Source organism: Vicia villosa, linkage group LG4, assembly GCF_029867415.1.
Source record: "Vicia villosa cultivar HV-30 ecotype Madison, WI linkage group LG4, Vvil1.0, whole genome shotgun sequence".
NCBI lineage: Eukaryota > Viridiplantae > Streptophyta > Magnoliopsida > Fabales > Fabaceae > Vicia > Vicia villosa.
Genome location: NC_081183.1, coordinates 167,212,025 through 167,227,641, shown reverse-complemented (window position 1 = coordinate 167,227,641; position 15,617 = coordinate 167,212,025). Strand labels below are relative to the sequence as shown.

The 15,617-nt window shown below is 34.9% G+C and overlaps 3 protein-coding genes across 4 annotated transcripts; 2 read left to right on the top strand and 1 right to left on the bottom strand.

Moving 5' to 3' along the window:
• The first annotated feature begins 1,407 nt into the window (after positions 1-1,407).
• LOC131600191 (dirigent protein 18-like) lies at positions 1,408-2,392 on the top strand. Its single transcript, XM_058872386.1, has one exon. It carries the CDS (start codon positions 1,431-1,433, stop codon positions 2,178-2,180), a length of 750 nt encoding a protein of 249 aa, XP_058728369.1. The 5' UTR covers positions 1,408-1,430; the 3' UTR covers positions 2,181-2,392.
• A 4,148-nt stretch (positions 2,393-6,540) lies between these two features.
• On the top strand, positions 6,541-11,231 carry LOC131595798 (uncharacterized). Its single transcript, XM_058868274.1, has 8 exons — positions 6,541-6,868; positions 7,524-7,617; positions 7,707-7,757; positions 7,917-8,090; positions 9,837-10,016; positions 10,246-10,365; positions 10,582-10,715; positions 11,006-11,231. Exons 1-8 carry the CDS (start codon positions 6,723-6,725, stop codon positions 11,079-11,081), a joined length of 975 nt encoding a protein of 324 aa, XP_058724257.1. The 5' UTR covers positions 6,541-6,722; the 3' UTR covers positions 11,082-11,231.
• A 532-nt stretch (positions 11,232-11,763) lies between these two features.
• Positions 11,764-14,753, bottom strand: LOC131595797 (protein IQ-DOMAIN 19-like). Of its 2 annotated transcripts, XM_058868273.1 has the most exons (5): positions 14,545-14,753; positions 13,831-14,207; positions 13,160-13,393; positions 12,116-12,802; positions 11,764-12,019 (listed from the first exon to the last, which is right to left on the bottom strand). In XM_058868273.1, exons 2-5 carry the CDS (start codon positions 14,203-14,205, stop codon positions 11,999-12,001), a joined length of 1,317 nt encoding a protein of 438 aa, XP_058724256.1. In that variant the 5' UTR covers positions 14,206-14,207; positions 14,545-14,753; the 3' UTR covers positions 11,764-11,998. The 2 variants fall into 2 exon arrangements, with proteins under 2 accessions (XP_058724256.1, XP_058724255.1); XM_058868272.1 differs by lacking the exon at positions 14,545-14,753 and having other exon boundaries at positions 13,831-14,258.
• Between the last annotated feature and the right edge of the window lie 864 nt (positions 14,754-15,617).

The following is a 15,617-nucleotide window of genomic DNA, read 5'->3' as shown; positions in this document are numbered from 1 at the left end:
GAATAGGGACAAATCAAAACCAACTAACTTTTCCAACCTTGTCTCTAATGTGGTACAAATTGTCTTAAAGAAGCACTGAGTTAGTATTATATATTTGTTTATTTAGAAAATAAATACCAAAAATCCAAAGTACATTTTAGATTCTACGTAAGTTTGTATATCAAAATCACATGCAACGTATATGGATTATATATCAAAATCGCATGACCATATGTTTTTCATATGAAAATTGCAGATTTATTTAGGGTTATAGTTAATATTATTGGGGCTTTTTTAATTTATCAGTGATTTAGGTTTTATCAGTGTGATTTAGAGTATTGAAGACAAAGTTTGTTAGGTTTTTATCAGTGATTTAGAGTATTGAAGACATGTATCAAGTAAGTAGAAGATGTTATTGATAATGAAGATTTTGTGTGATGTTGATGTAGGAGTTATAATCTTCTCCAGCACTGTACAACTCAATGAGGTTTCAGGAATCCAGTTGGTCCAAAGATGCAAGTTAATGGTAGAGGGCATGCGAGAATGAGACCTACAAGGGATATCTGTTTCATCAACTTTTACATGATTCAAGATTTTCTATATGTAGTTAGTAATAATCACGTTTTTCTATTGTAGGTTGAGCTTCAAACAGTGGATGGACTGGTAAAGGATAGAACACAATGTGCCCCTGCCGATTATGTTCCACAGAATATGAATCAAGTAATTGTACCCCGAAGTCTTCTGTGGCAGGATCCTTCGGGGTACAGTTACTTGATTCATATTCTGTGACACAATACAACATAGCTCAAGTGACTACTGATTCTCCACTAAAGCATCAATACAACATAGCTCCAGATAATACAGGAAGCGTACATTGGTTGCATAAGAACTCGGAAGTTGTTTCCCATTTAGTTGTTTTGGTTTAGAAATATGTGAATTGGTTTAGTTGTTTTGGTTTAGAAATATGTATATATGTATTTTGATTTACATTAATGGTATATAATATAATACTTTTTTTTTGTATATAATCGATATCGATTATAATAGTATTTTTTATTTAAAAAATATTTTATAAAAACATTTGTGTAAAATAGTGTGTCAAAATAGAATAACTCTAATATACTACATACTTAATCCAGTATCTCCTCTCATTAGAGGGTCAATTATAGCAGTTGACTTGAGATTTTGGTTTAGCTGTACTTGCACCACTTCTCATTATTCTGACTTGTCTTAACTTAAAAAAAGAAAAGAGTGACTGCGACACAGCAAACAATTTTTTCTCAGATGAATGTCTCTAGTCTCTACTTTCATATCAACTTCAACAACTGCAGTATGATGTATTTCTTACAACCACTCCAACACACTCTTCATTCTCTCCTATATATAATACCAAAACTTGTATTCCATTCCACTCATCCAAACAAACATTCATTACCATATAAACAAAAACTATGGAATTTCTAACTATAGTTTCTTTAGCAATGTTGGCAACCTTTTCTCATTTGACAATATCTATAACAGCAGTTAACCCTATTGCAGCCACAGGGAAAGAACCAATCATTGAGTTATACATGCATGACATTCTTGGTGGAAGTAACCCTACGGCCCGACCGGTGACCGGTTTGCTAGGCAACATATACAGTGGTCAAGTCCCCTTCGCAACTCCAATTGGATTCAACACTCCGGCAGGTGGAACTCTCATCCCTAATGCCAATGGTGCGAATCCAACCGTTAATGGCGTTACCGGTATTCCATTAGGAACTGGTTTAGCTGGTACTTCCTTTGCACCAAACAATAATAACAACCAAAACAATGTTCAAATGCAGTTAGGACCTGATGGACTTGGATTAGGGTTTGGTACAATAACTGTTATTGATGATATACTTACAGCTCAACCTGAGTTAGGTTCTCAAATAGTTGGAAAAGCTCAAGGTGTTTATGTGGCAAGTTCAGCAGATGGGAGTAGACAGATGATGGTATTCACAGCTTTGTTTGAAGGAGGGGAATATGGAGATAGCTTGAATTTTTATGGTTTGTATAAGATAGGTAGCACAATGTCGCGATTATCGGTGATAGGAGGCACGGGGAAGTTCAAGAATGCAAGGGGGTTTGCTGAACTGAGACCTCTTATTCCACCAGGACAGATTGCTACTGATGGTGCTGAGACATTGCTGAGGATGAGTGTTCGTTTGACCTACTAGAACTGGGCTGTGAAAAATGGAAAATCGACCGAGAGGTTTTTACTTTTTAATATACAGATGACAATGAGATTGGTCTTGTTTGTTTTAACTTTGATTGTGAAATTGTATGTGAAATATTATTTGTCATGCATGAAATCATATTGTGATATGTAATTTTTGTTTGCAAAAAAGTGTATTGATTGTATTCTACTGTTTACTGTCATCTAATTAATCTTGAGATTTTGAAAGTTTGAATTTAGTTTCTCTAAATTTGAAGCCTCTAAATTTCTCAGAATTTAGGCTCATTGTGATGCATTCAAGAGAATATTTATTTACAGTGTCTTTTTCTTGTAAATGGAGTGACTTCAAACTGTGTCATCCAAAAGCAGTGAAATACAACATGACACCACACGTTCACCTAACTCTACAATTGAATTAGGGTGCTAGAAAACATAGCATGAACATTTTTCACCCTTGCCTAAACAACCAAAGTAAAAATTTTATCATCTTTTATACCACCAGTGCAACCTCAACTATCACTCTTATGCAAGACTCCCAAATACCTCTAATATTATCAATTATCATTACTAATTTTGAAAATTTCTTCACCCACCTCCTAACTTTTTTGGCCACCTCTGATGAATTTACCACAATACCCCTATTTTCGGAAGTTCATTTCCGAAACTGTACTTTTTTTGAAAAAAAAGGTGTTTTCGGAAATGCATCTCCGAAAAAGTATTTTTTTTAATATAAAATATTGATTTCGGAGATGCATCTCCGAAATAAAGTTATTTTTCAGAAAATGTGGTGTTCTCGGAAGTTCATCTCCGAATTCACCCCCTTGGAGGAATTCGGAAATGCACTTCCGAAAAAAGGTCTGGACAGAAGAAAAATAACAAACAAGAACGATTCGCTTTATTTAATCGGATGAAGACGATGGAGGAGACGCTGCAACAGGTTAGAAAGTCCTGATCCTCTAGAAATCCATACCACATTGTAACTTACCAACATAATAAACAACAACAAAAAACTTATGAGCAAACTATACTTACATCATAGTGGTGTAGATCCTTATCAGCCACTCGCAACTGAAAATGATTAGCACGAACTTGAATTTTCCTTCCCAATTGACCGTAACCAGGTCGGTTAGGGAACCTAACCGCCTTCTGAGACGACGGAGCCGACTCTAGAGTAGCCTTCTGTTTAACTTCGGCAGTCAGGCTCTCGATGGAGATCAGAGCCGAACTCAAGGAAGCAACCGGCGCTGCGACAGATGGAACAAACGGCGCTGAAACAGATGGACGAACAACCGGAGCTGCAACAACAGACGGAGGAGAGGTAACCGGGGCCGGAGCATATGACAGAGGAGGTGGATGTCCGGAGGAAGAAGAACCGGAGGTACGACCACCGCGAGAGCCACGGCCACCACCACCACGGCCTGATCCTGCAGCATTGACGGATGATTGTTGAGAATGTGCAGGAGATGGTTAACAAGAGATAGAAAACGTTAAAGCAAAGAAGAAGACTTAGGATCGAAAATGATTTGGGATATTTTGAAAGAAAAATGGGTGAGAAGCTTTTAAATAGGAAAGTGTTTAGAAGTTAACCGTCTGAGAGTGGTGGGGAGAAGGAAAAGGGAACTTCGAAATTTCAAAAGGTTTTTTATTCTTTTAATAAAAATACGTACTACGTACTGTAAGTAACAAAATGGAATTAGCGCGTGGCTGTGGAGCTTCCCAATTTTTGTTACGTAGGCTTTTAAGTAGGAAAGTGTTACCACATTTCTTAGAAGGTAACCGTCTGAGTCCTGTAATGGTTTTCTTACCTAATTGTAAAAAATAAATGAATTTTGATGCATTTCGGAAATGCATCTCCGAAATCTATAAAAATCTAAAAAAAAACACTTCGGAGATGAATCTCCGAAGCAGGGGTAAGTTGGGAATTTCGCTGGGGGTGACCCCCATAGGGAGGTGGGTAAAGAAATTTTCCTAATTTTAACATTCTCATCTTTATTACATAATTTACAGCTCATTCTCAGTTCAGCTTTTTATCTACTAACAATTATACAATAAAACTTTCTTTTAGCTTGAATGCTACTATTTTATCACATAAAGGAAAAGTAATCAACTATTACAAATCTAAAATTTGGGTTGGGTTAAGTCCAACCCTTTTAACGTGTGGTGTAAGATGAAAAATATATAATATCATATTTCAACAAAAATGTTAGATTTTAGAACTACCTTGTGTACCATATACTAGAACAAAATATGATTGGTTAGGTTATATAGGTCATTTTATAATGCTTCATGTACGGTTGAGATGGTTTACAGGTGAACGGGAAATGTGCCTTAAATTTTTTTTAGTACTTTGACGCTCAAATCAGTAAGAGATTGAGGACGGACTTTACAAGTGTGTAATGAATCATATATGGGTGTGATTAAGTCATTCTTATATAAGTGAGGTTGCATGCAACTGTCTTCATGCATATGTCGTCCAACTTGAAGCGCAAATGATTGTAAATTATGATACATTAGCTCATAATGAATGGTAGGTGCCCTCTTGTACGGTGATGGGTGAGGTAGATCCACCTTTGTCGTAGTGCGACAAGAGGATGTGTTAATGTGGACTGAGTCAGTCTTATGGGTTGTTAGGACGAATCTAAAACAGTTGTTCCCCAAGTCATTATTGTTAACCAAGAAGCGGGGATTGTTAGTATAAGAGTATATGAAGTCGGCCCAGGAGTCTGAACCGTGGTGATCTCGTCCATTGAAATGGAGGCTCCTTGCTTTGGGGATTACGGGCGATTATAACCAGTGGTTTTTTCACAACATCTCTGGGTGGTGGTCGTTTAGCTCTGGTGGTCTTTTGGCGCTGATTTTTTTGTTGAATCTAACTCTCGACTCTCTGTTGGATTCCAGTTCTACGGAGATTTGCAGGTTTCAAGATTTAGTTTATCTCCACTGCGTCAAAGAATTTTAGGTTGTTTGGACTGATGGTGGTTCATAGATTCTAACTCTGTTGAGTTTACTACCTCCGCGACCTTAAAATATGATTCAGTCGATAGTGATTGATTTTCAAACTGTTTGACTAGAAATGGCCTGTCGTGATTACTTACTACAATTTGTAAATAAGAATTCATTATCGTGTTGGCGATCGAGTTCATTAGTCGTTTTCAAAATATGAGTTTAGTGATAATTAATGCATGTATCCTATTTTTTTGCAATTTAGTTTCGCGTCGTACGTGGTTCGCTAGATTGTGCACGTGATTTATGAATGTAAGTCTCTAATTCAAATTTTCTTCAATATTTTGTGTTATTGGGTCAAATTCTATGTCCTCGGATCTTTTATATGTTTTTATTTTATTTTAATGAATTTTGAATTTATATAAAAAAATTCATTATTTATAAGATATCATTTTTTATTAGTGTTTCTCTCTCTACATGTCACGTCAATAATTATTGAAAGATGTATTTTTACGTAAAAATAGGATGTCAATTTTCTAGCGTTCAAAAATAACACTACTCTTACATAAACTAATTTTATTTAAAAAAATTACAACATAAATACTGCTATAAAATATAGAATGCATTAGATTACATTATAAATAAAATCAAGAAGGAAGAACCATTTTGATCCCTCACAAAAATTACACAATGCAAATTAATCTTTTACAATAAAATGAACACGATTTAATCCCTTATAAAATTTAACCAGGGCATATTAATTCTTTTGTTAATATTTTTTGTGTTTCTTATAAGGAGTTGAACTCAGACCCTTTAAAGTTAAACCACATCTTACCTTTTTAACACTAGAACAATGTACATCAATGATAAGTAATTTCCATAATTAAATTGATTTGTCAATTTGTAAATGATAGTCCCTTTATTAAGAATAGAAATTGATTTGTCTAGTTGTTATTGATAGTCTCCTTACTAATCGTAGAAATTGATTTGTCTAGTTGTAAATGATAATCACTTTATTAATAATAGAAATCGATTTGTCTAATTGTAAATGATATTCACTTTACTAACAGTAGACATTGATTTGTTTAATTGTAAATGATAATCACTTTATTAACAATAGAAATTAATTTGTCTAGTTGTATATGATAGTCACTTTACTAACAATAAAAATTGACTTGTCTTGCTGATATTCACTTTATTAACAATAAAAATTGATCTGTCTTGTTACAAATAATAGAAAAATGATTAATATGATCCCGTTAAATTTTATTAGAAATTAAATTTATTTATTTTTTTTATGAGAGACTAATTTAACTAGTGTAATGTTTGTGTGAGACCAAAATAGTTCTTCAATTAATATCAAATAACATATATATACAAATTAGCGCAATAAAAGAAAAACGTTAGTGGTCGTTTAGATGATTTGTCTTGCAGTAAATAGATAATTAGCCTAACCAAAAACATTCAAGACCTGAAGGGAGAAAGAAGGTTTAAGAAAGACCCAAAAATTGAGTAAACCCTACAAAAATCTTTCCCACAGATTGAATCAAAAACTTCATTCATTACGTAAAACTCCAAAAGCAAGAAACAAACATCATCGATGGCAGAAACAAAAGAAGGATCAAGTTCGGAGATGTCTCTGAAGGATCAAGGAAACGAGTTTTTCAAGTCCGGCAAGTATCTCAAAGCTGCTGCACTCTACACTCAAGCCATCAAAAAAGACCCTTCGAATCCCACTCTTTATAGGTACCCTTTTCTTCTGTCCATCAAATTTCACACCTTTTCTCTTTTGGGTATTGTTTTTTACTTGATTCACTTGTTGGGTTTTGGGTTTTGATGCAACTTTGTCTTGTGCTTTTCTCGATCTGGGTTTACGAGTTTTGTTCTTGTTTGTTTGTTCTGTGGAAAAAGTGGGAATCTTTTTTAGTTTTTCTGCTTCATGTTTGTAGACTGTGAAGTGTTAAGTTTTATTGCTAGTTTATGATCAGTTTCAGAATTGGAGTTTTAGGGATTGTTTCGGCAAGTTAGGGTGTTATTTAGGTTGGAGTTATGACAATGTTTGAATTGGCTTATTTGAGCTTATCTATTAGTATAAGCACTTGTGAGACTATTTGGAAGGGCTTATGGAAACAGCTTATGATATGCCCATAAACTGTTTTTAGCTTATTTTCACAAGTTTTCTAAGATAACTTATTTTTAAGAGTGAGGAGGGATGTGCTGTTTCAAAAGTTTACTTCATGACTCTACTTTCTACATGCCGTTGAAGTTAATTGTTTAGTGCAATTTTTGAGCATGATGAGTGGTTTTGGATTTATGTATTTAAATTGTGGGATATGTCTCGCTAACCCAATTCATAAATATCTTACGCTGATCCATTTTCTGTGCATACGTTGTGCGACAGTAACCGTGCTGCAGCATTGCTGCAGTTGGATAAGCTTAACAAAGCTCTCGATGATGCTGACATGACTATTAAATTAAAACCCCAATGGGAAAAGGTAAGATGTTTTTTTCAACTTTTCTTACTGTTAGTGTTTCTACCCTTGAAAATACACCTATTGGCGATTCTACTTGAATACACTTCCAGGGACATTTCCGAAGGGGATGCATATTGGAGGCCTTGAAACGATATGATGATGTAAGCATTTTATAATATAATTGATATCTGTCTTTTTTCTGAACTTTTGATCAAGGTTGTCAAACAGTGGCTATAGCGGATTTTGAACAAATCACTATTGTTCCGAGATAGGCTAAATTTTGGGTTTTTGATCCTGATAGCTTGTATAAATATTTGTAGGCATTAGCTTCCTTTCAGATCGCTTCGCAGTATAACCCACAAAGTCAAGAAGTATCAAAAAAGATAAAGAAGATAAACCAACTAGCAAAAGATAGCAAGCGAGCTCAAGAAGTGGAGAATATGAGATCAAATGTTGACATAGCCAAACATTTAGATACATTGAAACATGAATTGGTTAGTACAATTGTTCTGGTGAATAATGCTAAGAACATACACATCCCAACATACTCTCTTCTATTGGTTGAATTCATAAGGGACGCTAAATCATGTGGGTCCCATATAATATTGGTGGAGCCCTTATGAATTTTGACTAATAGAAGAGGGGCGTGTTAGGATGTCTGTGTTGCTAGCACTCCTTTTGTTCCGGTTATATTCCGAATATTGTTCAACTAGTATATGCTCTTTAAGATTATAATTTTTTATTAATTATTATTTATTATTAAAATGTACTATTATTTAGAAAGAGTATAGGAGAAAGGGTAGAAGATAATTCAGGGAGAGAGGCAAAATGAGGGTGAAATACAAATAGAAGTCTAGGAACAAGTTTAATTCTTAAATGAAGTCTAAAGTATGAAATTCATTCATAGCTGCTATCTTGCTTGATACTGAACAATCCTAGATTACTTAAAGCTCCAAATAACCCAAATTATATGAAGATTACCTTAATGACACCCTGACTAGTGATAAATCAATATCTATTCAACAACAACCCAACCTTTTCCCACTAGGGGGCTATGAAGTACGGACACCGGACACGACATCGACACTGGTAATCAATTGAAAAGTGAATAAATTGAGTGTAATCACGTGTGTCGTGTCGGTGTCGGACACAAGCACAGACATGTGTCAGACACCAAACACCTCTTTGTCTAGAGGTGTCGATGCTACAGAGCTAGGGGGAGTTGGCTATATGGATCAATTGACGTGACACTATAATCTCTCAAATAATCACATCTTTATCCAAAACATTGACTTCTAGGTCTTTCGTGATATTTTCTCCTTTAGTTTTTCTTGGTCTTCTACTCATGGCAACTAAGCTACTCTACTCTCCATGTGATCTATTTTCCTTATTGCGACCGAAATCTACAAGTCTCCTCCGCACATGCCTAAACTACTTAATTCTAGGTTCAACCAATATTTTCTACTAACATTGTCTCTCTAATACTATCATTCCTGGTTCTATCCAATCTAGTTTTTCTATTTCCCTCTCACCCTGTGTAGCATTTGCATCTCAGTGTAGCATTCTCATCTCTGCTACACTAAGTTTACTCCCATATACAACTTTGATGTTCTTATAGTTTAACGATAAGAAATTCCCTTTAGTTTGACCAGTACCTTTTTATCCCCAAAAACCCTTGAGGCTTTCTCCCCTTTCATCCACCCTGCTTGAATCTGTTTTTTTTTTTTGCAACTCTATCTATTTCCCTGTTGTTTGGTAAGGGGCCTAACAATCCAAGATAATTATGTCACTGTAGCTATGGTGTGGTCTGTCTCTCTAACTTTCACCTCTAAACTAGGTGTGCTTCTCCTTTTGTTAAATATTCATTCCATATATTTCTTGTCTTATTTCTACTCAATCGAAAGCCAAATACTTCTAAAGCTCTTCTACAAATCTCTAACCTCACATTTATTTCCTCTCTCGTCTTTGCAAGGACAATATCATATGCAAAAAAGCATGCATCAAGATGCTGACTCTTGAATGTGTTCTGTTTTATCTGCTTCTCTTGTCAAAAATATTTCTCATTCCTTTTTTATGTAATTTGGTTTCTGAGTTGTTCTGTTTTATGTGCTTCCTTTAACTTTGAGTTTGTCGTGACTTATATTGTAATTTAAGGTGATTATAGAATCACTTATCTGTATGCTGATATATATCATTTTAAAATTGTTCAATGTGAGGATTGAAATGATCTCCCCTTGCAGTCTGAAAAGTATGGATCTGAAGAATGCTGGAAAGACAAGTTCTCGTTCCTTGTTGAGACCATGGAAACTGCTATAAAATCGTGGCATGAAACTTCTAGAGTGGATGCTAGAGTTTACTTTCTCCCTGACAAAGAAAAAACACAGACCGATAAGTATCCCCCAATTGTGAACATTGATAAGGTATATATTTTCATATTAAACTTTCAAAATTATGGTTTACTAGGTTTTTATCCCAGTTTCCTTTCTTTATATTCTTCAATATCTAATTTATAAACTGTAAGCTAAATATAATATACACGCTCATTTGGGCTTGTCTATCTTGTTGGCTAATAATTATCAACAGAAGCTCAACCAAGTTCCCTCGTATGGTATTTTGATTTTTAATATCGCGTTTCATTTCATTTTCCAGGCCTTTGAAACACCAGAAACACACGGCAGCTGCTTTTCATTTCTTAGGCAGTATGCTGAGGAGTCTTTCTCCAAAGCAGCCTGCTTAGTGACTGCTAAAAACATCATTGCTTATCCACAGGTAACTTTTGATTTCTTAATGCATAAAATATGTGTATATATTTTATAGAACACAATATAGGTTGTTGAAATTCCAGAATTAATCGGAAAAATCAATTGGAGGTCATGCTTTTTTGAATAAGTGTGTGGTTCAGATGGACTGTTTGTCCTCTTGTTCAGTTAGAATTGCAAAGTTTTGATAAATGCGAATCTCTTAAATGACAATATGTGTCTGCAGGTCTGGAAAGGCCAAGGATCAAGGAAATGGAAACACGCACAGAATGATGGTTTCTTTGTTCAATTTGAGTCTCCTTCGCTGAGAAAGTTGTGGTTTATTCCCAGTTCGAATGAAAAGGGACAGACACTGTGCAGGTTTCTCTCCCATCCTTTTTTGCATGCACTTGTATTTAATGGTTGGTAATATTGCTAGGGTACCCTACAATAGTGGTTTCTACAATCAGCTTTATTTTCAATTCCTACTCATAGGAACGAAAAATGTACTTATCGGTGTAACTTGATCAGTTTTGTTTTCTTTTTTCTCCTTTGAATAATTCGTATGCAAATTTTGCTGTTATGAACTTATTTCTTGTGCTTAGCGCGCCCTGTACTCAACATTTGATTGCATGAACTTAGTTTGAGACTGTTTAATTTGCTATTTTCAGGGATCCAGAAGTTTTGGACATTGGTTCTCATGAAGTTGTTCCTCGCTTGTTCAAAGAAAAGACGACCCGTTCTTAATGTACTTTACTCATTTTTGGCGAATATTTATAAAAATTATAGCCTCACAGGAAGTTTCAGTGCCTATGTTTTGTTGGCTCCTTGGAATGTAACATATTGCTGGCAAGATTTGCTTCATATTTTTGTTTTATTTATTTGTTTTCAAAATGATCTTAAGCTTTCAATGAGTTGCATATTTTTTTTGGCAATTATATTCATTGTTTGATTGCTCATAATCTATTCTGGTGTTGTGGAGAATGGACAATGGTTTGTTTATCATTGCTGAGGCAAGTTTGAAAGCAGTAGATGTAGATTGTATTGTATCTGAATTCTGAGGATATGTTTTGTTGTTTGGATCGATAAAAAATGAAATGGAGTGGAAGTATTGTAGCACTTATTTTAATTTTTGTATTCTATAATTTGAGTGAAATAACAATTTTGTTATATTCTATCAATGAATTTTTTTTACAACTCTGTTTTATTTCGCTCCGGCTGTTATAATATTCAAACAAACTAGTTTTTACAATAATAACAAATGTAAGAATAAAAATAAAAATCGTCATTTCAATTGACAAAAGTCGATATTGCTAGGTTTGACGTCAACGTTTAAACTTTGACTCCCATGGCTCTCTGCGTGTGAGTTTTTAGTGATTATGTCCACTTCATCTACCGGTAAAAAAAAATGAAGTTAAAGTGACACTGATTTAGTTCATAAACCTTTTATATGTTTTCTCACATGGTAATTCACAATTCATAGAAGAAACTCATCAAAAACTGGAACTATAATTAAATCCCTTGCAAGGACTCTAGATTTGTGAAGACCAATTGCTTAAAGTGTACAAGAAGGATTCTGCAGAAGAACTCTAGTTTTTCTTTTTGTTGCAGTTCCTGCAAAATGGATCTGCCCTTTGTTTGACTGGAAAGTGCATTGTTATTTGTCAGTCGCTTGGTCCATGAGGCTGCAGGCGAAACAAGCAGCGACAAAACCTCGTCAGATATTGTATTATTATGAAACAATTGAGTAAACATATAATCTGAGAAAGTTAAGTGCTCACATTATATGAAACAAGAGATCTGCAATAGTTAGAGTTTGTTAGTACTGTACTTGTAGAGCCACAGTCATTGTCATTGAGTGAAGCTGAGGACCTATCAAGCTTTACAGACCATGGATATTGATAATTTTGTGCAGTGGCCCCAACATGTGAAGATGATCTCAACATCCTCACAGGTCTTGGAACATTTCTTCCTTCCACAGAAGCTCTTCGCCGACTCGGTTGCCTTTCATATGAGTCCGGTCTTTGCTTCGGTGCACTCTGCGATCTTACTTTAGCTCTTGATGATTCTGTGTTAGCCATGTAGTTTGGAAATAACGGATATTCATTGGCCATGGATTCTTCGTAGGGTTGTCTAGTGAAAGAAAAAGGAAGCTTTGAATCATCTGCTCTTGAAACTGCTGAGTAGTAATAGGGACTGTTCTGTGCTGTAGTGAAGGAACCGTCCTCCAAATATCCACTGCATGCTTTTGGACTTGAGTCGGTTCGCGCGGATGGTGTAGGAAATACTTTGTAGTTTTCTTTCTTTGAGTATGAACCATTTGGTGAATAATATGCTGAAAGTCTGTGTTCAGAGAATCCATGGTGTTCATGATTTGTAGTGTTGTTTCTGCCTCTTGAGTTGCCTTTGGATTCACAAACATCCATCTCCACTGTCTTTATATTCTCTTCTAAGCCTCTTTCTATTTCCTAGATGAACAAAAGCCACATCCAACATTAATGAAAATAATAACAATCTTGTGTTCTATATATCTTACACTTTAGACATAAGATGTATCTGGTGTCTGTGTCTGATGAGTGTCACCATCGGTCTGACACAATACTGATACATTTGATTATAATATTTAGCTTAATAGTATTGCTTCACCTGATAATTAGAATTGAAGATTTCTCATTTTATTTCCCTACACTACAAAGCCTCAAAATTAGATTGTAAAGACCAAGTTCTATCATTCTTCAAACAACTAACCATCATTTCTCTGGACACCAAATCAGAAAAATTCAATCTATAATTTGAAAGATAGTTGGCAACAAAATTGAACTTACATTAAACATATGCATGAATAAGCTGTCCTCTGTGGCTTTTCTGTAGGTTGCATGCTTTTGATTAGCCTTTTCTTCTGATAACATTCTAGCCCTTTGAGCACAAGCTCTTGCTTGTGCTAAGACCAAAGCTTGCATGCATCTTAATGTCTCAGTTGCTTGTTTTCTCACTAAGTGGCCTCTTACTAGTGCTTGCAGCATCACTATTCCTCTAAGAGCACACAATGCCTTTTTCGCCTGTTATAAAAACAACGAAATTGTTAAGAGTACAATATGAGCCAAAAATATATAAGCGGGGACAATGCTCCCAGACAAATTAGTTTTGTAGAGTTGAGATAAACCCAACTTAAAATTAAGATAGTGTTATAATCTATCAAAGAACCGTTGGGCCGCAACTGGCGAGTCACATGCTATTAGACCATTCAGGTCATGCTCCTGATGTCAAATCTTGAGCACGGGGTCTTGTGCTAATAGAGTCACACATTAGATGAGATACGACATGAAAATGTGTCTGAGTGGCGGCTAGCTCTCACCTTACAAGTTGATTTTGTAGAATTGAGACCAAACTCAAATTCTAATAAACACATATTTCACATATTCAAAAACATAGCAATATTCTAGTTACATGAAGAATAGAATGAAACAGAAAACTAACTTCTCACGATGTTACATACCAGGTAGGATCTAAAGACAGATTGAATTTTAATAGCAGAAGCCACTTCAATACTCCTTCTAGTTCCTCCATTGGAACAAGAATTCAAGAAGATCACACCATCTGCAGCAGCAACATCCATGACATGCTTCCTCTGATAATTCTGAGAATCTGTGACAGATTGTAATGTCACTGAAGTGACACTAGATTCTGCAACATGAACTTCCTTAGAAGCTGACAATCTTCTGAAACTCCATCTTCTCTTCTCCTTTGGCGTTGCTGAGATTGGAGTAGTTGGATTTTCTGTTCCATTTCCACAATCTTCCTTCTCTTTTTCTTTGTCTTTGTCTTTCTTCCCTTTCAAAAGATTCCTAAACCATTTGCTTGTCTTCCCCATCACTGTCAAAACATGCATAGTATCAACATTCAACAAGTCACAAGAAACAAACAAATGAAGAGTAGATCCCTTTCATATCTGTATTTGATAAGTTTCTTTCAATACTATGGTCCCCATTTTAAATATAGCCAAGTTTAATTAACATGTGTTGATACAGTTAGATACTTGAATCCTCAGTCATTCAATGTACATAAGTATTTAGCTCTGATACTATCTTAAGAATATATTTGAGTTTAACTCATCGTTACAAAATTAATTTGTAAAGTGAAGATATTGTCTCATTTATAAACATGTGTTCAGATCATATATTGTCATATGCAAGACTCTTAACCGACATACCTTAACTGATATATATGTCAGATCAGATGTCGGATACTTTATATATGAGGGATGGTTAGAGATGTCCCGTGCTTCCTAGCGTGAACGCGTGGAACCGTCAGATAATATCTAATGGTGGATTATTATCGGTGGCATGGACTGAGTGTGGGTCTTAAGGTATTTTATGCGTTGTATCTTCAACATCTTATGACTTTGGACTGATGACTGAGCCTATTTGTTATTGGACCTCTGGCCGGCTCGAAAGAATAACTAACTAACTAATACTTTGAGAGGGAAGTTTGGGGGGCCATATATAATGTTGTTAGGTAAAGAACTTAAGGCTATTTGTTTGAGTTAGAAGAAGCATAGAAAGAACTCTCTATGATAAGGGTAGTTCCACATTTGGGAAAATTACATATACATGTCCATTGTTGTAGTCAAGGGTGTTTTGGTGATTTCAATTTATTGTTAACGTGAGATGAGTTAGATCAGAGAACATGTGAGAAATGCTTCAACAGAGAACTAGCAGATTCCTTCTAAAGTACTCATGTTTAGGTGTGATAGTTGGCTTCTTGTGGGACCCACTTTGGACATAGAAAAGGATAAGACATTTTGTGATTGGGACCAATATTATATAAAGTTCATATTCATAAACTTTCCCTTTTTTACAATAACAGTTTATAAAAATAATTTAAAAGCTAATAAACATTTAATTAAATAGAGAGACCCTAAGGTCTATGGAGAAGTAACACAAGTTTGCTTTTAAACTTCCAACAACCAGAGCTGTGCGGATTAAAGAGCTTTTATGTTTGCTACAAATTTTCTGGGACATTGACATATTGTTGCTCACTCACATTGAAGAACTATACCAACTTTCTTATGTTATTTATTTCCTTTTTAAATTGCATAAAAGGTCTAAAACTTAATTTCTAAGTGCTCATGAAAGTGACTTTGTTTAATGATATAGCTAATGTTTTATATTTGATGCACTTACACGTTTTAAAACAAAAAAACACTTTTAGTAAAAACAAAACTGATAGTTGATAATCCATCTGATAATTTATAACTGAATATCTAATAATTCATAGTTAATG